General features: G+C 39.2%; 1 protein-coding gene across 3 annotated transcripts in view; it reads right to left on the reverse strand.

Annotated features, from left to right (window-relative positions):
* sema6cb (semaphorin 6Cb) overlaps nucleotides 1-24,148 on the reverse strand; it is a 141,220-nt gene that overhangs the window by 53,375 nt on the left and 63,697 nt on the right. For all 3 annotated transcript variants that reach the window (XM_065245416.2, XM_065245415.2, XM_065245414.2), the window contains exon 4: nucleotides 531-724. In XM_065245416.2, the coding sequence (XP_065101488.2) occupies nucleotides 531-669 (139 nt within the window). In that variant the 5' untranslated portion in view covers nucleotides 670-724. The remainder of the gene's footprint in view (nucleotides 1-530; nucleotides 725-24,148) is intronic.

Genomic DNA, 24,148 nt, shown 5'->3' on the forward strand with positions numbered 1-24,148 from the left:
GTTTAGAAACACTGCGTCTGGAAGCTGGAGAGCATCATGGGGCGGTAAACTGGAAGGGGCTAGATTAGGGTTGGGAACAGGAAGGTGTAGTGGGGATGGACTTGGCACCCATGGTTGCTGATACGAGATTTTGGCCTGGGAAATGCTTTACATCTGCCAAGACCTGATTGCTTGGCAGGCATTTTACTTTTACACTTAGGGTACGGTTTAATGCCTCTACTGCTATGCCGTATGAGATACTGCAATCATAATTCAAATTGCTTGTGAATTATGAAGATCTGACAAAACCATGGGTTTAAGGCTCACTTTCTCCCCGAGGTCCCAAAACAAATCTGTGATAATTTCCTACTTATTACTGCACAATTGTTTAAGTGAAAATGAACCTATGACTGAAGCTATTATGCTCATTTTTCATATACTTAATATGTGCAAAAACACACATCACGAATCATCAAGCCTTGGGTTCCTATGACTAGTCGAATAATAAAAGAAAACCAGCTGACCATTGTGACCCACCCCCCAATACTTACGTTCACTTCCAATGGTGCTGATGGGCTCCAGGTCCTGAGGAAAGGGTGTGGCACCATGGCACAGATGAGTTAGGCAGGTAAAGGTGAATGTGAGGGTCAAGGCCAAGAGGGGCCGCGACCCCAAAACCACCAACCTCATTTCAGCAAGAGCATAGAAGTCAGCCACACATGACCCAGAGTGGACCAAACACCACCTGAAAGAGACCATAAAGAGAGCACCATTGTCAAACTGGTTTCACAATACTTTCACATTTCTGCTGCAGCATTACCTAAGTGATCAATTTGTACATGCAACGACTGTGAAGTCATTGTTAATCTAGTTACATTCTCCAACAACCTGCAGTCAAAATGTGTTTGACTGAAAGTGTACTTTATTATTAACACACACACAACTTAATAAAGGAGAAACAGAGCTCAGGAAATAAAAGAGAAGGAGTGCGTGGGTGAACACATTAGGTTTTATTATAAGGGCCCCAGCCTGGGGGACACCTTGCTCATTGACTTAAACTGTACAGTCTTTCACAGGTGACTTAACTCAATTAACCGCAAAGGCTGCTGGGATATCGTTTCAGTCTGTCAGCTTTTACACAAGGCCAACAGGGATGGATCAAAAACGTTTTTTTCAAGGCAGAGGAAAAAAAATTAAAATCTCCTGCCTGAGAGTCCTATTGAAAATGTCATTCAGGCTGAATTATTAATAACTGCTTGAGTGTTTGTGTTAGATTCATAATGGACTGCAGTAATGAGTTCAGCATCAGGTTATTCTACATGATACAATGGCCCATAGATAGAAAAGCATTGTACTTTATTCTAGTGGCTTTCAACTGGTTTTGCTTCAGAACTTAGACTTTACATGAAGCACTCTTGAAATTTATACTATTACTTATATAACTATTACATTTAATAGTCCCACGAACTGCAAAAGGCAAATATTCAACATTATTAAAATGAGCCTTTATATGAAAAAGTGAAAATATCATTTCTAAATGTCAGTACCACACAAAGTAAACCGTAACTAAATTTGCTGCAACAGAACCGATGTTTAATATATGAAGAGCTTAGATGCAAAAGCCGCTAACTGCCACTTCTGTCAAAAATGAGATAATGATATTAACCGGATGCTCTTGGCATGTATTATTCGTTCATTAAATACCTTTGCTTCAAATATGCTTAATCCCGGTCTCAGCTCATTCAGAAATGCCCAAAGATGTAACCACATCTTCAATATTGGGGGGACCGAAGCATTCAGGGCTATATGCATTTTAAAAATATAAGTTTCTGATTTTTTGGGGGAACATATCCCTGTCAATGTCTATTTTGGTTACAGCCCTGGAATGACAGCTTTCTTGGTAGAAAATGCCATGTCGGTTTTAGAGGGATTTGCAGCGAAAGACAATCAAATTATCAATGAGATGGCTTAAGTGACATTTGTGAAAATAAGCCATTTTTAAATGTGTGGGGGTAAAAAGGTGATGTACACCTTCAAATTAATATAACTTTGGCATTTCTTGGTCTAGAACCCCAAGTTTTATTTTTTTTAAGTTTTGTACGAAGTGTCTTGAGGTAAAAATATTAAATAAAAAAACTGTTAAAACAATTTTAATTTATTGTAATAAATAAAAATAATGCAATATAGTAGTATTTTATACATAAAAATATAAAAAAATTGGACTGTTGGTTTGCTGCATACTCGTCACAAATTAATAAATTAGAGTCACTGCATTATTATACTGCTAAAAGGTTTTGAAATATGAAAACTACATCCTTAGACCTTTTCAACAATATATAGTTTTTCGTAATAGATTAAATTTACATGCAAAATATTAAAGTAAACTCGGGTGTCCCGCTCATGGGACAGCACCAGTTAACATTGCTTATTTTTGAAGGAGCGCTTAGAGGGTTTTGCATCTAAACTTCTTATATATACCACATTTATGTTACAAAAAAACCAATGCTACATTTGATGTCAGCTGCATAGTATATGGAAAACATTTAAACCTCCCTTTTAAAGCTTATTTTTGCTATCTGCTATAAATAATTACATGGTTAGTTGCATTTAATTATTTACATTTAGCATTTCTCTTCTTTTATCTGAACAGACCTGTGGCCCATTTTATCGTTGCAACCCACCAGACCCCTGCTTCAGTAAACAGACTTACAGATAAATATGTGTTTTATGAGAGGCCAGCGTGCCGATTAACGTTTAATGACCAGTCGGTATTTTGGATCAGAACTCAAGTAGTCATCTGCTGTTAGAGCTTTAGCACTTTGGCAGTGTCAACACGGATATGAAGTCCCATCAGTATTAATATCACCCCACATGAACACACACCCTGTTAGGGTTATATACTGTAATGATTATGTGTGATGATTATAGATATACGCAGAAAAATAGCATTGGGTACATGGACAGGCTAATGTTAAACATTTAACAAAAACACACTCTTTTTGAGAATGCAGCACAAATGGTAAGATATAATCTTTCACAGTCCAAAGCCTGAATGATCATGTGGCCTTTGTCCTATAGAAACAAACAAGCATGAACCATGGCAGACAAGCACAAGCTATATCATCTGGACATCTCATGACTGCAGAACCAGAGCAGAGTTACTTTTCAAGGAATAGACGATCATGTGAAATACAGAAGCAGGCGGAAAAATGAAATCTCTTTTCCAAACAAATCTTAAAATAGATAAATAAAGTGAATCAGGAATAAAATGTTTAACAACTATAATTTGCATTGTAAGTGAAGTAAAGATGGGTGTAAGCTGGCTTAGGTCAAAAGATCCCACGATATTCTGGCTCTTACCAAATAAATTATTTTTATTTTTCAGTCCAAGTCTATTGTATTTAATCACCCGTTTAATCATCTGCCAGATGAACATTTTAAGTCTGTTCTTGGCTGTTTGTAAAAGTAAAGTACACCTTTGTTTTAACAATGCCTCACATGCATTAAAGGGATAGTTCACCCCAAAATGAAAATAATGTCATTAATGACTCACCCCTATGTCATTCCAAACTTGTAAGACCTCAGTTCATCTTCGGAAACACAGTTTAAGATGTTTTAGATTTAGTATGAGAGCTTGTTGACCCTTCATTGAAAATCTATGCACAGTATACTGTCTATGTCCAGAAAGGTAATAAAAACATCAGTTAGAATATGTTGAAGCATCGAAAATACATTTTGGTCCAAAAATAACAAAAATTACAACTTTATTCAGCATTGTCTTCTCTTCTGCATCTGTTGTGAAGCGCATGCGCGATACTAAAGTCACGTGACTGCAATAACGCGGATGACGTATGACGCAGCTGGCGTGTTATCTGGTGCGTCTCAGCTGTTTTTTTTTTGTGTGCCCTGGCTTCGTTTAAAGTCTGAGGGAAACACACGCTGTATGTTTGGAAACAAAACTTCGCAAACATGACTGAGGATAACACGTCATCCGCGTCACTGCAGTCACGTGACTTTAGTCTCACGCATGCACTTCACAACAGACGCGGAAGAGAAGACAATGCTAAATAAAGTCGATGCTTCAAATTTTCGATGCCTCAACACATTCTAACTGACCCACATGTGCTACTTTGATGATGTTTTTATTACCTTTCTGGACATGGACAGTATACCGTGGCGTGCATAGATTTTCAATGAAGGGTCAACAAGCTGATTCCCAAGTAAAACAGACTACCTCGGCAAGCACCACTAACCACAATTATACTCAGAAATCTTCATAAAAAAACGAAATTTAAAAGCAGGTGCCAGGTTGAATTACTCCTTAACAAACTCTTGCCCTAATAATAATCAACATTAAGACATCCCTTCAGCACTCTTGAGAGACCCAAAAGTTTGAGACCTCAGTAGCGTACGGCGCAGATAAGAGCAGACAGCCCATTCCTCCGAGCTCCTCTCTCTTTGCTGTCATTAACACCGTACATGCTCCAAATGGCACCTCAATCAGCTCTCAAGGCTGATGTGAGCACTGATAGGCCTGGGAAACCACTGAATGTGTCCCTCAATTAATTAAATGACCTAAATGGATTTGGACTTAATTACTTCACTTCAGCTCACTCTGTCTGTCTCCGTATAGCTCGGCACATTCAGGCTACATAAATAAGCTTCCAATACAGCTTGAAATTCTTGGCACAATGATATTACAAGCTGGATGAGATGTGTGTCATCATAATCTTTTGGGTGGAGTGGATGTAACATCAGCACTTTGCATTTGACTGTATACAGTAGGACATTTGGATTTGACAGACAGTTCCTTCATCCCATTGTTTAAAATGTCTGCCGCGTGGCTGTAAAGATGATCTAGCATATTTTCTGTGGATGAGTAAAATCTTATATTTTCTTACATGACAACAAAAATGTGTAATTCAGACACATAGTGAAAAAAAAATTCATTTCAGGACCCATTTAGGGATGTCTATCTCACCACCACAATATTTTAAATAAAATATGGGGGAAATAGACATTTATTCTCTTTCATTAAAGATAAGTTTATTTTCCTTGAAAGTAATAAAAAATTAATTGCAATATCAAAATACCTTAGATATTACAACCATTGTCACTGGCAGTGATTTATTAGACGAAACGGTTTTATGTGCTCTCTCTCGCTCTCTGTGCCACTCACCGCAATATCACAGTGACTTGCCCCACCCACCTTAAACTGGTTTTGTGCTCCCTCTCTCTCTCTCTGCCACTCACTGCAATATCAAAGTGACTTTGCGTGACCCACCTTATTCCATTGTGCAGCCCACAGTTAAAATAATTTGATTAAAAACACTGTTGTACAATACCACTGGAGTATAAAGCCCCACCAACATTGCTTCAACCTCGCATGCTATCCATTTTTCTATTGCTATTGAAATGCACAATGCTTATTATAAAGCCACACCCACTTACATTAGGTCACACCTGTTTATGTTAAAGGCACAGTCCACTTTTTTTGAAAATTTGCTAATTTTCCAGCTCCCCTAGAGTTAAAAATATGATTCTTAACGTTTTGGAATCCATTCAGCTGATCTTCGGGTCAGGTGCTAGAACTTTTAGCATAGCTTAGCACAATCCATTGAATCTGATTAGACCATTAGCGTCGCGCTAAAAATAATAATTTTTTCCTATTTAAAACTTGACTCTTCTGTAGTTACATCGTGTACTAAAACAGACATAAAATTAAAAGTTGTGATTTTCTAGGCAGATATGGCTAGGAACTATACTCTCAAACTGACGTAATAATAAAGGACTTTGCTGGTGTAACATGGCCGCAGTAGGCGTAGTGATATTACGCACTGCCTGAAAATAGTCCCCTTGGTTACTTTCAATAGCAGGGACTATTTTCAGGCTCTGCATAATATCATTGTGCCTTCTGCAATACTTTGGTTGTTTTTTAGCGCGATGCTAATGGTCTAATCAGATTCAATGGATTGTGCTAAGCTATGCTAAAAGTGATCAGAGATCATATCAGCTGAATGGATTCCAAAACGATAAGAATCAAATGTTTAACTCTAGGGGAGCTGGAAAATGAGCATATTTTCAAAAAAAGTGAAATATCCCTTTAAGTCACACCAACTGTACAAGATCAAATTCACACATCTGTAAATGCTTATGATGCACAAAAATCCTCCAATTTATACTAACATGCATACAATGAGAACTAAGTAGTTCCCCTCTCTCTCTCTTTTTCCAGGCAGGTGGCACACATTAACACTCACGAGCATCTTTGCAAACTGTCTGCGTGCTTCTTACTCTAATCAGCTTTCATTCATGTGGTGTTTGTAGTAATGTGGGGTGCTGATGAGAAGACAGCTGTCGATATGTGACTAAACCCTTGTTTAATCCCCTGCTTCCTCCAAGGGGCCAGTGCTGGCTCTCTGTCGGCCCTGTGTGGGTGGGGCTGCTGGGCAGAGTTGCTGATGCGGTGTGGGGCGGGGTGAGTGAGTGAAGAAGCTGCTGTAAAGTTTGAGGAAGAGAAATCTCTTGAGCTCAGGATTAATTATCTGACATTCATTTGGATTTACCAACAACTCTCCCATCACTTGCAAAGCGCTCACAGAGGCCGGCACAGAGACCGTTTTTTATGGCGTGTGAGCAACGAGGTCATATCACTTTTAAAAGACCTATATTAATTTACAAGTTGACATTGTTTTTAACAAGTCTTTTATCACCGCTGGCCAGAGGCATGCTTGCGATAAAACCTCGCAATTAAAATTTCACACAGACAATTTTAAATTCCATCAGCGGTTTATTACACCTGCATAAGGAAACATCACATCAGCCAAGAAAGTGTAAAGAGCAAGAGGGTATCATTTTTTATTCAAATAAGATTTGGGCTGTCTGGAATGTAATTCTCTCGTTGTCCTCTGACACGGGAAAAGGACACACTTCATTCGCTCCCTTTCCCTCCTCTATTCTTTTCCACCCTGGGACCCCTTTCACACCATCAGAAGCAGAGATTGAATGAGTCTCCCCTCTGTATACATGGCCCAACATAATAAAGTCTGGTGTCCCTGGGCTCCTCTGTCATTTCAAACACGATTAAGCACATTAGTGCTCTGGCTCTGCACGGCCCATTACCCAGCAACCCTGCTGTCAGGGACCCACAAGTAGCTGGGGCAGAGGCCAGATTCACAATACATATACAGTATAGATCCCATATAGTTCTGGAATCCAACTGAACAAAAAATGTAACTGTGTTGGAGCTTCATCCGAGGTGTGGACTCGCATCAGCAGAAAACATTGCTGATTAGAGATGCTGCGAGTTTAAATTACACCTTTCAACCCGTCAATGATGAGAAACCGTCACCGAATTCCTGTATTTTACACCTACATTAAGGTGAATTGCTGCGGAATTGCTGCTGAATTACAAATACACCATCCTGGATGAGCTGACTCCTCGCTTCATTGAAATCTGCCAAACTGAGTCCCTTATGTTCCTCGCACATATACTCTGAGCAAATATTTCACATCTTTGTCTTCTGTGAGCTAATGAGCTAGGAAGAGCTGAAGAGAAAGAATATCACGTACGATTCTCGTAAAATACACAAACCTGGACTTTGGTTCATCTTTAGTCTGACAAATTAGAGTCAGGAACCGATCAACAGCCCTCATCCATTCGGCGGAAAGAAAAACAAAAACAAACAAATTACCGAAACGACTTATGGGCTTTTGGGTTGAGGAAGAAAAACAAGGAGGAAGCAGTGTCACGGTGTGTATGCGTGTGTGACTATGACCACAAAGACATCATTGTTGGTTTTAGACTGCAGACATCCACTTGTTTACGGAAAAACAACCAATCACTACCACCGACCTGTCTCCTGATATTGTCACATGATCCAGGGGTCACCTAGCGGGCTAATGCAGTCACGCACGCATTTACACACACACGCATAAAAACAGCTAACAATACAGCTCTGTGTGAGATACAGTACATAAAAATATATCCTTAAAACCATAAAATGTATAATACACAGCCATATTTGGCTCTAAACAACAACTTAAACCTTTTCCCAGTTTTGTGTTTGACTCAAAATCATTTAGGTCAGTATTCAGGTAGGAATAGCTCTTGCAGCTCTCTTCTTTAAAAATCCGTCAATGCCATCCGTCATTTTATTGCACATTTCATTGGGGACACACAAACTATATGTGGAAAGACATGTGTACACACACACACAAACACACACACACAAGACACTAATTAGATTTCCAGTGAGTGACCACCCTGCTGGTGCTTGGCTAAATTACAACTGGACTTAAGGAGTGTCAAGCAATTATTGAGGGTCTGCCCCTGCAGAACAGATATAAGTGAGTGTGTGTGTGCGCGTGCGAGAGAGCGAGCAAGGGCAAGAGAGAGAGAGAGAGAGAGAGAGAGAGAGAGAGAGAGAGAGAGAGAGAGAGAGAGAGAGAGAGAGAGAGAGAGAGAGAGAGAGAGAGAGAGACATCTGACAGCACAGAAAAGTTAAGAGGCCATTATCATGGCTCATAAAATAGACATGCTTGCCCTTATCCCAAACCACATATTTAAGTTTTTAATCTACTCTGCATAATATCGGCGTTTGGGATGGGACCAGGAACTTTGGTAACCGTAGTAACCAAAAACACATTAATATGCAGACAATACCAGTGTGAAAGTCTTCTCAAGTGCAGAGAATAAGAGAGAATGACAACTAGCTGACAGACAGACAGGAAACACTATGACCCTCATGTGGGATTACAAAACAAATTAAACCTCTCTCTTGTTGTCTTTGTGCCAACTGTCAAGGTTATTGTTAATTAAAACTCTTAACAATGACACAAACTAGAACATTTACATTTTTTATGTAGTTAAAATTAAATTTGAGTGTGAGTTTGTAGTAATTAACTAATTTAAAAAAGACACTTCAAGGTTTTTTACGGAAGTGTCTAGAGGTGCAAATATAATTTTTTTTTATAGCAGTTTGCATTTATTTGTAATAAATAAAAATGCAATATAGTATTATTTTTAATACATAAAAATAGAAAAACGTAGCGAGTTTTGTGCGAGTAGATTACATACAAAGTCAATGCAAAGACGCGATCAGACGCGTCCTTAATGATCGCATGTGGCGATGCGAATGACGGGATATGGGCAGCATGTTTGCCGCAAAAACATGCACTATTTGCATCAAACGCGTCTCAAAAATTTGCATGACACAAAGTTAAAGGTATAGCGGAAGATTTTTGTTTTCCGGGTGGATCACCACTGTTATTGGTCATCCCAGATGTCAATCATTCTGATTATATGTTGACGTATAACCGTCGCACGTGCTCGCCTCTACGTTCGCTTTCTGCACATGCGCACTTTCACGTGTATGTGTGTTGTGCTACGGTTTCAAACATTCATTGAAGGTCGCGTTCTCACTGTTTTTTTTCAAAATGTCTAAGGGTCACAAGAGAAAAGGTGTCTACGAATTGTATGACAAGAAGAGAAAGGACTATAAATAAAGAAACAAGACCAGATGTTTATGGGAGACTATTTCACACGCTGGCGTGAGCTAAAAGGACAGGTTGGGCTTCCCACACGAAGTTTCTACTGGAAAGGTACATTTTGTCATGCTATTTGGAGAAATCCATTTTAAATCACTGCTGGTAAAAGTTGATGTAAGCTATGATTTGCGATGCTAGCCCTGGCACAAGTCACGAACCGCACAGACACGGTAAACATGCCGACAGAAACTTGTAAACAGAGCGAAGAGAAGAACTGAGCTCCTGCACGCTCTCTCTCTGTCTCGTGCACGCGTTTAACAGGCGTTCCCTCTCGGGAGCATTTTTTTTAAAATATCGAGGGGCGGTTCTTTTAAATAATTCGGGAAAATCTTCCGCTATACCTTTAAATCCTCAGAGTAATCTAGAGCAAGTATTGCGATGCTCTGCGTTTGGTGTGTACATAGCATTAAACTTTTCCATCAATATATAGTTTGTCGTGATAAATTAACATAGATAGATTTACATGAAGAATATTGAAGTAAACTTAGGTGTCCCACTCACGAAACAGCGCCAGTTAATGGGTTAAACAACTATTAACCATCAACATGTGGCAAAAATGTTGCGCAGCTGCGACAACAAAAATGTTACAATACTACTATTGTCCCATTTTGTTTATGCAAACAGCTTGAATCATAACTTGATTTATTTCAAATATTCGATTGCCATAAACTTTGTAAACATGGACAAATCTAGGGACTAGCTGTTCTCTGGTACAGGCCATCTGACAAAAGATGCAGAAGCTTGGTACTGCTTACTGTTAAAATGTAGCAGTAATGAAACATTTATATAGCTTGTTTCCCTGTCAGCATGTACTGCAGTATGCAGTTATGAACTAGACAAATAAAACTAGGTAAGGTGTATAATTACGTACTTTCTCCTACTCCAGCTTAATATGCAGGGATAACTATAAACCACTGGCAGGTTGAGTTCCTGTGTAAACATTTTTAAATATATGGCTCTGCAAATGGAACAATATGCAGCGCTGTGAGGAATAAAAACTATAAAAAACTGCTTTGATTAAAAAAATCAGAAGCGTCTGATGTCACACGGGTGTCTGATGTGTCAGTGAGAGGTCACGACCTTCTCACTATCAATGCCAGTCAGCCAATCCCTAAGGGAAGAAAGAGATCTGCCGCGGCCACATGGGTTTTGCAATCCTGACAAGGTCAGTCCAAGGCAGGAAAACTCTGGTGGGCTGAGCCAGTCTGCAGCACTGCCTCTGCTGGGAATGCCGGAGGAAACGAGAACATCACTCTTAATATCATGCACCAATGAAAATTCATGTTTTTCCCATCTCATTCTAAAATTCCAAGAGGACAAGCTGTCAATGTCTGACTTGATTAGCATGAGGTTGGGCACATGAAATGTCATATCTGGTGAAAATGTCATATATGTGAATAAAGAAATGATGGCTAATCTCGCCAGTGCAAATCAGATGGGGTTATGTTATTTTTGGGAGTCAGAAAGGGAGAGGAAGATTAAATCAGTCAAACAGCATAAACCACATTGTGATTAACAGGGGTGCGCGGGGCAAAAACTAATGTGGGGTTAGTTGTAAACGGACTGTTTACATTATTGCACGAGGTTGAGCGTTTTGTTTTTCCAGTTTTTTTTACGCTGCCCAAAAGACAATCTCCCGCAAATTATTGGAAATGTCTAATGTTTTTCCAGAAACAGTTATTTTTTCGGTTTCTGAGTAGGGTTTGTAAGATACCAAATCCAATGCTATGTCATATTAATCAGTGTCTTGTACATAGCATCGTTTTAAAATATGTCTGCAGCTCTTAGCAACTTTTTTGGTGGGCTTGAAAATATTTTGACCCAGCGGGGTTAATTGTTGTGTTACAACGAACCCCTTAGCACTTACGATATGAAAACCGCTAACGATAGCAGAATTCATGCTTTCATGTTTTAAATAGGCTACACACGAATGATTGCTGGCTGCTAACAAAATAAATGTGTCTGTCTTATCAAAAATTGTGTCAAATTTTTTTTTTCATATCTTTAATATTGGTTGAATAAGGTTACATCAATGATTGAAATTACAATGAAATTAATGGCTAAAATCAGACTTTGATGCTCATTATCTCAGAATTTGGTTTTGAAACTGTAGTATGGTTATTACAGACTGGGTCACATATAAAAAAAAATTTCATAATTGTGCTGCTTTTTCTCACATATTTAGACATTTGTATCCATTTATAATTAAACTATTGTTAGAAAAGGGCTGGATGAATGAGTACAGTGTGGATACCTGTCTATTATAGACAGATATATAAACAATATCCACTTTAAGTATATAGACAAAACAGTATTGAAATATTTGCCTGCAAACTTAATTTTTAGTGTTACAACTAACCCCCTGCCTGTTACAATTAACCCCACCTATGGGGTAAGTTGTAACGTTTGCACTTCTGTCACGTTTGGTGTAATTGTCCAAGAATGGTAATTACTAGAAACAAACTTCAAATGTTCATTTGTAGCAGAGATGTGTCTGTTGCTTGTGTAAAAAATAGATTTAATCAAACTCACAATATTTTTTGAATGATTGAGCCAAAACCAAAAAGCGTTAGGTTGTGCCCCGCTCTCCCTTATATAAAAGTTTTGTATTTGATATTTTAGGGATGAATGAATGAAACACAACCTGTCCATGTTGGCATCCCTGTAAAACACTAAGGGGCACTTTCCACATAGGGTTTAAATTAATCCAGGACTAGGCCTTGGTTATCTTACAGTAGGCCATTTAAGTAGTTTTAACAAACATACCTGGTGTGCATCTTAAGACAAAATAAAGACAATGATAAATGTTAAGACCTATAAGTGCAAGATGTTTTTAAAGCAGCTCAAACATGCACTTTAGTCTGAAACTAAGATGAGCTCTGTTCCGCCCCTATAACGATCCAATAAACTTTCATCCATTTCACTGAAGTTTTTCGCTCTTGAGAGTTTAAAACAGCATCAACGTCAACAACGTTGACCAGACATCAGAGAGGTATCCGTGCCAGACAGCAAACACTCTGACCGAGCAGATCAATACAAGAACCACAGAGACTCTCCATTGCTGTCTCCCAGCCAGACAGACTTCATAGATGACTGCGGCATTAACAAAGTGCTTCAGGTCCATCCCTCGCTTAACCCGCTTTTCATCAAATTTGCAAAATCAGTCATTTAAACAGAGGGGAAAATCAATTCGTCTTTTCTTTCTTCGAGATGACCTGACAACAACCTCATCAAACACAAGCCCTCAAATTATGCATGCTACTTTCAAATTGTCTCACTTCCTTTGACTTTTAAAGTCACAAATGCAAAATAGGCTTTTTGCTTGATCTCATTAATATATAAGGTTGTTATTTAGAGGCATTACCTGTCTGCATTGACAGAAATTGGAGCCGCCATCCCTCGGCGGATATTATAATTGGAGGGTGAAGTGTGTGCGTGCTGACGGAAAAAAGGGAGGAAAACGTCTTTTCACCCCTCAGATTTTTTTAGGCGAGTCTATTTTTATTATAAATTCAGAAAAAATAACATCCCAGGGACTCGACTGCTAAAGTCATCACGTATAGACTCCGCAAAGCATTCCCGCAGGAGAAATAGGAGTGGGTGGTTATGTGCAGGGGTAAGCGAGGAATCGAGAGGAGGAGTCTTTATCAAAGAAATGCAGTGTAGTCTGTCAAAATCTGCCTGACGCTCTCCTTCTCTATGTCTTTCACTCGAACCAAGCACAGCATGCAAGCGTTCCAATTAGAAAGCTCGAGAGAGACAGACAAAGAGAGAGAGAGAGAGCTGCTCTGAGCTCCAAAGGAGACATCAGCACGCCAATAAAGCATATTTGAGTGTCATGCAACATACTCAAGTATAATAAACACTACAATGATTCTGCCTCATTATAATCTAGGCCTGTGTTAAAATCCAACTGTAGTAAGAATGGGATGCCACACATTGTCAGATAGATGCTAAATATATACAGGGTGAACAAATATCTAGCTGGGAGACTGTATGATTTACAAAGGTGTATGATTTGTAACTAGGAACGTTTGCTAAAGTCAACACCACCTGATATTGTGGATATATGGATAAAGTATCCATATATGGTCTTCAGTCTGCACCAACAGGATGCATAGTGTGTGATTGTGTGTATGACACACATGTGCAGACACATGCTGAGCTCAGTGTCTCTGTGCCTGGTGAAGACGATTTGGGAGAGGAGTTTCTTTACCAGGCACTGATGTTCATCTGATACGCGCACACACACAGTCATAGAGCTGTGAGCATACGTGCTGTGCAGGACAGATATAAGACACACAGTCACACAAAAAGTGTGCGCACACATGCACACACGTCACGCAGCTGTGATCATACATACATGCTGTGTACTGACACACACACACAAGTACAAGTGCACACACACACAGACGCAGCGCAGGAGACTCGTGTCATTTCAGGCTGGTTAGTTTCCAGTGACAGGACTGTATTCAGTTGCTGTTTCAAAGCTCAGCAACCCAGCTCATAGGCTCACACACGGAAAGCTTTGGGTGGTCTCATATTTCCGTCACCTCTGTTATTTACAGTTTTCTACACAAGAGCCCTTGCTGTTTGCATTTCTGGTCTATCACGCTTAGCAGCTCCATCTTATTGTCGCTGTATGTTAGACTATGATTTCCCAGGGTAATGAGTTCATTGAAAAATGTATTATTTCAAAACACTATAACATTTCATTTTAAAGGAACATGTTAAAAACCCTTTTCTTTTCTTTTTTTAAAACAATGACCGAAAAATCAAACAGGTGTACTGGGAAGGCAACCAGGGTTCAAGGTATTAAAGGAAAACATCACCGTTTTTCAATATTTTACTATGTTCTTACCTCAACTTAAACAAATTAATACATAGCTATCTTTTTTAAATGCGTGCACTTAATTTTTATTCAGTGCATTGTGAATGTGTTAACATTTAGCCTAGCTCCACTCATTCCTTAGGAACCAAACAGGGATTCATTTACAAACCACCAAACGGTTCCATGTTTTCCCCATTTAAAGACTGCTACATGAGTAGTTAAACAAGTAAGTGTGGTGGCAAAAAATAAAATGTGGCCAATTTTTAAGCGGAAAAAACGAGAACCATATTGTATGGCGGAAGAGCACTTAGATCACTCCTGAGAACTCCATACTCATGTAACCACTCGTGTAAAAGTCTTTAAATCCGGAAAACAAGTGTTTGGTGGCTTCTAAATTCATCTCTGTTTGGATCCTAAGGAATGAATGGGGCTAGGCTAAATGCTAACACATTCAGGACGCGCTGTCAAAGATTAAGTGCACGCATTGAAAAAGATAGGTAGGGTTTCCCGCAGCACTTTTGAGTTCGGGCGGCCCACCTAAGCTGGGATACCCTACCACCTTAACAAGGTCGTCCAAAAAAAAAAATTTGCTGCACAAAAGGCAGTCAAGTGCATCTCGGAGAATAGCATGGACGCGCTTCACACTGCGAGCGGGCACACGCCACATGGCTGAAATGAGAGAAACACATGGTTCGTCAATGTCTGGAGGATAACTAGCCTGTTGATAAAACATTTAATTCATTAATAATCTAGTATGTGTTCATTTTCTGTCATAGTTTCTTCAAAATTTTTAAATAAAAATATTTTCATCATGACGCCCCTTTGATTGCCACGCCCCCGGCCCGCCCACCGGCACAACCCTACCACCTTAACTAAGAAATTTTCTGCGGGAAACCCTGATAGGGATGTATTAATTCGACTGAGTTGAGGTAAGAACATGGTAAAATATTGAAAAATGGTAGTGTTTCCTTTAAAGTCAAATAGTTAAAAAATAAATAATATAAATATATAAATATTTATATCCCGTTTCATCGGGCACACGTGCGGTGACGCCATAAGTGTCTGGTCCGAACTTTACTTCCAGTTTCTGTTTGTTTAATGATCTGACTAATTGCTGAAACTGAACTCCTAAACAAATACTTCGTCGAAAATAACAAATGTTTTGGGTTCCTATGTAATCTATGTGTTGTTTATTTTGCTTGTTATATAAATAAACTACTTTAAAAGGACTTTGTTATTTATTCTTCGCAGAGTTTACCGGAAGTTACGTGATGACCACGCAGCCGCTTGTTTATGTTGTTACTGCTGAAACCGTCTATATAAAATATATAAAATATCCTATATAATGTAAATAATGTTTAGTGAAAATATAACCTTGATATATTTAATATTGACCAAAGAAGAGCATTTCAAAGATTTAAATCAATGTACATTCAATGCTCCTAATATATCATCATTAGATTACAGTATGAGACTTAAGCCTGGATTTCATAGTCACATTTAGACAGTCGTCGACATTATTCAAGTGTGTTAAACTGCAACCCAACAAGACAACATCCAACTTTGATTATGAAATGAAAGAACTTTGTCAACAGATGCCAAATATGTTCTGATGTATCATCAGGCCTGGTTAGGGCACGGTCACAAACATCCTATTCAAGCCTGTGCCCAATGAACTGAAACTAATCTGCTAGTTTCTCCTTCAGCTGTTGTTTGAAGAGTATGTTACCAGACCAGAACTAATGGAGAGCTCTCAAAGCCTTAGACCACACAGCTCACACACTACACGTGTGGAGCACCATTACAGAAGGGGTCTCTGGGCCATACGGTTAAATTTTCTCCAAATAAACATCATCATCTCAAAGCATCTTTTAGGACATAAAATGCATCACTTTAACTAAAATCTAATTGAGGCTTAAATCTGAGATTGCTCCCGTCTGATCCCTATAATGATGATATGCCTGCTGGTAGTACAGCATTCAATCTGATTCAAACTAGAAACTATGAAGGGGCCTCTGGAGTTGAGCATGGTTGTATGAGTTTGTCCGTGTGTGTTGAGACATTGATTTGTTAACACTACATTCGATCACATGCTGAATGACACAGATACTTTTGTCTTCCAATGGGATAATCCCATATGTAATCCCAATCTCAATCTCCAACCCATAATCTCAATCCCAGACCTGATTAAAAGATCAAATGTGGCTTTGAGACCACTCTAATTAAGGCTTATGTTATCGTGGCATTCCTCCATCTTCTTTCCTTTTCATCTGAAATGTATAATCTCTCTTAATCCACATTTTTTTGACCATCAGTTAGTTATCTGCATCCAGTTATCATAATTACTCAACATCAGCAGAGCTACAGTGAGACTGGAAACCTCAGCCATGTCAGGCATTGGTCTGAAGCCTCTTTCAATCCAAGGTCCTAACCTAAGGTGACACGATAAGCAATAAACGACAAGTCATGGGGTAGTCATTATGGTTAAAGAGGCAGGCTTATAACCGAAGGTCGCCAGTTTGAGTCTCATGGGCGGCAGGAAGAGAATGAGGTGACCTTGAACAAGACACCCGTCCCAAGGTTGCTCCCAGGGCACTGTGGTGAGGATGGGTAAAATGCAGGGGTTACATTTCGAGTATGGACTACCATACTTTATCACGTCACTTTCACAAATCCTCTCCAAGTGAAATGCAATACATAAATAAATTAAAAGGAATAATGATATTATAAATAAATATCAATAATAAAATAAATGTCTTTACCTGCAAAAGGTTAGATTCATCAATATTTAGGACCGCATTAGCATCAAAGTTGAAAATGCGTGGAACAAAAGCAACAAAACTCTAAATTTTCAATTCATTAGGCCCTTAATTCAATTTTGGTCCAACTACAGTGCTCATTGGTACCAAATACAACCTCAAATGCGTTTCGATTGGGTGTAATGTGGCTGCCAAAGTATTTCACTTTCACAAAGGCCAGACAATTAGCTCAAAACCTGTCCCAGTGCACCCGGTTAGTTCACAGTGCTATAGTTCGATGTTTGACTACACATACCCGAGCAACAAATCAGGAGTAATGGAGAAGATTTAAATGTGTCCGTGTGCAAGAAACAAAGTGTGTTTGTGTGTGTGTTTAACAGTCTTGATTTGGTGTCATTAAAAGTGTGTGTGTGCGCGTGAGAGAGAGAGATAAATGCACTTCACTTGTCAGATTTGAGATTCTCATTAGTGTGAGCAAGAGGCAGGGAGAGGCCATTACTCTTCTGCCTGACACATGTGTGTTTGTTTGTGCGTGTCTGTGCGGGTATGCGAGAGAGAGAGAGAGAGAGAGAGAGAGCAAGAGAGAGAGAGAGAGAATCATCTAAATTGAATCAATACATAAAGTATTGAGACAGTGCTTGGTCACGTCTGGGAATTTAGTAGTGGCACCAGACATCATATACACACATACACACACACATCGCCCGTCCAAACACACCCAGCGATTTTAGGACAACTCAATTTATAATGGCTACAACTCTGCAACCATATCTCTGTAACACAAAACTCACCGCAGAAACACTGAAGCTCCGTGCGTACATTAGACAGACACAGATACGAGCCTGGGATGCCCGTATCCCAAAACCACCAACATCATTTACGGTCTTCAGATACAGCTCTCCCCAGAGGGGTCTCGTATCCATCAGCTCTTGCGACACGCGCAACAGAGAGCTTGTTTTCAATGCGAATGGAGACGGAGATGTTTTGAAATCATTCAAGTGGCCTGAAATCTGAATATAATGAAACACAAAGAGGGTTTAGTTGGCACGGGGAGACCGAAAAATATGAGCCACGGATCGATGAGAAGTAAAAATAGCAAACAGAAGAAACTGAAGAAGCTTGCGTAGTGGTTAGAAATAAAGGCTTTTTAGGCTGTTTGTGGACATAGGTGATGCCTCTCAATCCACCACTGTTGAACCAGGAGCAGAATGAGACATTGAGACTTTACTAAGTGTCTCTAAGGTAAAATAAGGTACAGATTTTAGATGGTAAATAAAATGCAAAAAATTACACAGTGTAATCTCCAGAATCTTTTTCCAAGTAGTTAAGACGGACTTATGAGTCCCATGAATGTAAGTCATCTGGGTCCAAAGTTAATTATAGTAAGGAGGAGGGGATAGAAGCACATTTAGACCTTGAGAAAAACTCAGATCTCTAGAGCTCCTGTCCTATCAACAGATCAAAGGCCCAAATCTTCCACAACACCCCCTCAGGCGAGGAGGGACCACTGGATGAAACGAAACGGGTCTGTTGAACTCGCAGGGAGAGCAGCGTGTTACGAACTCTTCTGTGGCACACTGTAAAGGCAATTATATTTTCTCATTAAAATGTCAGATGTGCAACTGTGTTACTTCAGGGTTTCCCAACGCTACGAAGGAACAAAAATTGACTTGTAAAGTTTCAAACTACTACTGTGATTATTGTTTGTTTTTCTCTCTCCGTGGAATAGGAAGCCAATAATTTAGATTCGACCCTTAGGCTGTTTCTCCATCTGAACTGTTAGAGCATGGCGCTAGCAACACATGGGTCAAGGATTTGATTGCCAGGAAACACAAAAAACTTGATAAAATCTTCCTTAAATGCACTTGTGAGTCGCTTTTGATAAAAGCCATTGCATGTTAGTAAAAAACCCTCACAGATACAATAAACAAAATATGCATGATTTATGTGTTAACATGCATCTATACAACTATAATAGAATTATTTATTAATCCCATATCTAATCTTTTCACTTTATTGGTATGACAACTTAACACCAGTAAAGCATGTAAATGTGACTTTGCACAATGTGCACATAATAACACCAAGACGAGAGGTGACGCATCTTTCATGTTTACATGATGAGAAACAGATAGTCTGACAGACGGTCTACCTGCTTGCCATCGTGTAACAATCAGCAGAAAATAAACTTCTTCCTCATTCATAATGTCAGATGATGACAGCCATAACCAGTCTAAACAAAAACCATCAGCTTCGTCTTTACCGACCTGCATCCAATAAACAATAATTTCCATGTCAAAAAGACACTTGATCTAACATGACATCATTTAAAACTCAAGCTATGCATGTTGCATTTTATTTCACGTAAATAATCATTTTGAGATTAATTTTATATCGAAAAGAATGCAAATTTTATACAAAATATATTTACTAAATAATATATTTACAAAACTCTTGCATAATAAGAGCCTGTTATTTTGTGAGATGAAGTTAAAGCCTGTCTAATTAACTTGAATTAAACTCATTTAAAACCCTCAAAACTCTTTTATCTGTAACGTAAAACAACTTTCAAAGTTCAAAAAGAGGGTTGGCACTATCTCGAGGTCTAGTTACGCCCAAAACAGAATGAATTGATCTTCTGCCAATACTTTTGGACACGTAAGCAGCAGGGCTAAATCTAAAAGTAGAATGCTATGTTTTATTCTGGCTACCCATAGAAAAAATCTGGGTCGATCAGATATCAATCCCAGAAATAGCACTATAGAGGTCTGATATACATACTTTACCTCAAGGAAAAACAGTTTGGAGTGAAATATGAATAACACAAATGCCCCTGAGCCACATTTATCCACGGACTTGAGGAGTTATTAAAGTAGAATCAGAAACAGACACATCACACTTTACCTGCTGAAAAATGTAACATTATATTAAACAGATCGAAAATGTGCGGCCTCGCTCACATATACAGTACACCCCGGCTCTATGAATATTGTAATGTGACCCGGGGGCATAAACGCAGCGTCTATGAGAGCAGCAGAGGAGCGAAGGATCATCTGCATCACTGTTTGGATGCCCCTTTCATTCAGACTTTGAAATGATCCTGGCATGAGATGGCCTGGTGAGACCATGTCAAATAGGGCCAGAGGGCTGACAGGAATGTGTGTGGATGAACGTGATTGCGAGTGCTCTTGCATGTTGTGAGGAAAAGACAGACAGAGGAAAGATAAGAGGGCAACTGTTAAGAGTGATTCACCGCATCTCTATCGTACAATTATCAGATGAGAGGGTGCGAATGTCTCGCACAAAAGGCCAAAACCCTTTGTGAATAAAAGCCACTTCTCCGCGTCTAACATGCACATTAATCACAAGCTTCCGTCAGCTATTCTGAGTCTCATCTACTCCTTTGTTAATGTTTGCTAGGGGCATTTTTCACAGTACGTAATAGGTGGCGAGGTGTTTATTGCCATGTTAGTGTTCATATATCTCTAAATGAATCGATTTGTGTTCAAATTCTATTCTATATTACAAGTTATTGCTAGTAAAAAAAAGTATTTTATTAAAACGTAAATTAACTACCTAATCAAACTATAGATGGTTGCAGCAATAACAACATAAACAAACGGCCTTGGTGAAACAAAAGTAACTCTTTCGTTAAGCTTTGGCACAGAATCAATAACAACAGAGTCCTTTTAAAGTACTTTATTTCTGATAACAAGCTAAATAAACAACAAGTAAATGACCTTAGTTCAAACCATAGCTAAAGGGTATCAAAAACTACACTAATGTTTCTGTGTAAAATGTGTACTATATACAGCAGTGGTCTCCAACATGGTGCCCGTCTGTGAGTTGCCCACCAAAGCACATTCTATTAATAGTATAGCGTCTAGTTTGCATGAATTTAACGTTGCTGCGGGAATTGAAAAATGTGAACTTTGGCGGAAAACGTGCCGCGTTAACCAATCAGGAGCTTGATGTAGTAGTGACGTGATTACAGAAAGCGAACAGAGTCGCAGAAGCCCCTCCCATGAATTTTCGTGTGAATGTTTGATAACTAGAATTTTACGTGCGTCTTTCATGCGTGAATAAAGCAAGTAAACTCAAAATGTTCAAGAGGCAAACTAGACACGGTAGACGTGAATTTGACACCTCAAACGCAGCTGGTGTGAACTAGGGATGTCAATTTATGCAATTTCCCATATTCGATGATCGTTTAAATTAACGATCAATCAATCGAATAATCGTTAACAGTAATAGTGCAATAAGCCTTTACAGCAGTAGCATTTAGCCAATGACATAAAAGTGTGCGTAAAAATGCAAGCTTCAAGCAAATTAACAGATTTTATTTTGTCTAAATAACATGCTAGTGGGATTGTAAATTGAGTCAATGTAGTTGGTGTTTTGATAAAAATCATCAATTTAATCTCGTAATGAAATATAATGACTAATAAACACCGTTTAACTCCGCCTCATAACGTGCACTCCGCACAGTCGGATGAAAGTCTGTGCGTCCATGACAAAATAAAAGTTTCATTATCATCAAGTGTTATTTTTCTAGTTGTTCACCTCACTTTCCAAGTCATTGATACACCGCTTGTTGCAATTATATCCAAGAAAGACACACGAAGGGCACTTTTGTCACCCATTGTCACCTCAGCTGCGGCGTACTTTCAGCAACGATGCTTATTTATGAAGATTTCAACCTTCCATTAGAAAACCCGTTTAGCGTGTAGCGCCTCAGCCAGTCAATTATGATAAATGATCAATGATATATATGTTGCGGCCGTTCAGAGTGTAACGACAGTCAGTTACAGTTAACATTTTAGTTTCTTGCCAGAATTTAAGATTAAATTTTAATCTGTTCATTAAAAACTTCCCTGTGTAAAGCAGCGTTAGCACCGTTGCTATGCTATTCTTGCCGGCTTCCCTGAATAGGGTCTTTGCTGTCAGTATTCTAACCGTATTTGCATTTTTGGCATCGGACCCCCTCAGATCCACTGCGAATGCCATTTCGTTGCGTCAGCAGCCAGCCTCGTCTCGAATGAGGTTAAAAAGCCCAGGTGTGTGTTTGTCATCGAGCATCGTTTGTGATCATGGCTAGTTTAACTTCTGCCCGCTTGTTTATATTTTTCACACCCTGTGTATGTGCTTTGCGCAGGCGCCACACACACTTGCTTTTTCGACAATCGTGAAGTTTTATCGATTTAATTCTTAACATCCCTAGTGTGAACCCATGGTTACCATTGTCACCTGACCATTGTAAATTGTCTGGAAACTTGTGGTTATTGCAAAGTGTACTGTGTAAAATAGCCTTTCAATGGCATTTTTTTTGTTTAAACAGAATAACAGACTGGATGATCTGAAACACACTTTAAAATGATGAATGATTGATTAGTTACATAATAGAAAATGAATAATTGATCACTCTGAGGTAGTTCAGCAGGTCTTAGAAAACTCTCTAAGGTTGTGTGTTTGGTAGCTAAACGCAGAGCATTTCACCAGTCTTATCTATCCATACAGCTCAATATGTGGTATCATTCCTGCTATCTCACACTGCAGAAATCAGTAATGGCATCTCAATCCTTTCCACAGCATTCAGAAGACCAGTCAGAGCTGAGCATCATGGTATCCCTTGGAAGGGGCGTGGGGTTTTGATTTCAGCTAAATGCATTGCATTTATCTTCTTTTGGCTGCTTTTCAAGTCCTTTAGCTGAGGCGAGATTGAACAGGAGGATGAGTTAGCGCTTCCCTCATGGCCCGATGCATACACAAGCACACAAGATTGCGTAAGTTGTGTGCATATGTTTTCTTCTTAAGAGACTGGATGTTTGGTACAGTATTTTTGGAGAAAAGGGTAATGTAACAAACCACAACTGGGGGCTGTATACACATCAAAGTAAAGGGTGAAAAATGAAAGTGAGAAAGGTTCACAAAGCTTGGAAACGGATCAGACACTAATAGCTCGGTAAGGTTTGGGGCCAAACACATATTCAGGTAGGATCAAAGTTGAAAAACGGTTCAGTCCTGATTGTTGTTTTCTGGCCAGGATTAGATTGATACACAAGCCAACGCATAGCAGATGCCGTCTCTCACTGTGGTGGTTGTGAATGCATCAAAGGACACGGGTGAAAGGCATCTAGGACGGACAGACCTGATCCTGGATCAGCAGTGGGTGAATCCCGACGGATGCATCACATCAGAAGATCAATACCTCACTTAATGCTGCACTGTTGTGGAATAACAATTGACCGTGAGAAAGCTTTTCACTCACCACCTTCCAGACGATACCGGCTACAGCCCATAATTACTTTTGCGCATAAACATGCTGGCCAGTTATGGGTGCTAGAGTTCTCAATTGATGTTTCGGTGAGATTGCAAGAGGATCTTGATTATATTTCAGTCAGATCATGAGAAGGTTTTTGCAGGAATTCTTAATGAGTTTAGTTGGAAAATAAATTACAGCATTGACCGTAGCAATTAGCCCCATCTCAAGCCATGTACAGGGGATTGCAAATAGACTACTCATCAGTACAGACTTGAAGGTACAGTACGGGTTTTTTAGCAGCATCTAGCAGTGAGACTGCAAATTGTAACCAACCTCAATTTTGAAATGCAACGAGAAGCTATGGTAGAGCCACCACAGGACAAACATGTCGTTGTCTGAGACAACGTAGGAACGAAACGCACTCTGTCGTTTGTCCAATCAGGTCTACTGTAGAAACAAGACGACGACTTCCATGTGAAAAGACCCGTGGTGTACAACACAACACAATACAGTTCATTATGTAAGGTCTTAATAAACCACTGATAATATAGTTATGCACATTATATTGCATTTCTGTTAAGAGATCCTTCTAAAAGTTACACACTGCACCTTTAAATGTCATACCAACATTGTCATCTGTACCCCAAAATCACTGAGGCAAACTTTTCCGTTTTTAGTTCATTGTTGTTGTGTAGATGTACCCCTAGACGCTACTCCTCAATGTTGGATGGCTTCTTAATTATTTCACATACGCACATAAGAATTCAC

The sequence above is a fragment of the Paramisgurnus dabryanus genome, chromosome 13 (genome assembly GCF_030506205.2).
Source record: "Paramisgurnus dabryanus chromosome 13, PD_genome_1.1, whole genome shotgun sequence".
In the NCBI taxonomy this organism is placed as follows: domain Eukaryota; kingdom Metazoa; phylum Chordata; class Actinopteri; order Cypriniformes; family Cobitidae; genus Paramisgurnus; species Paramisgurnus dabryanus.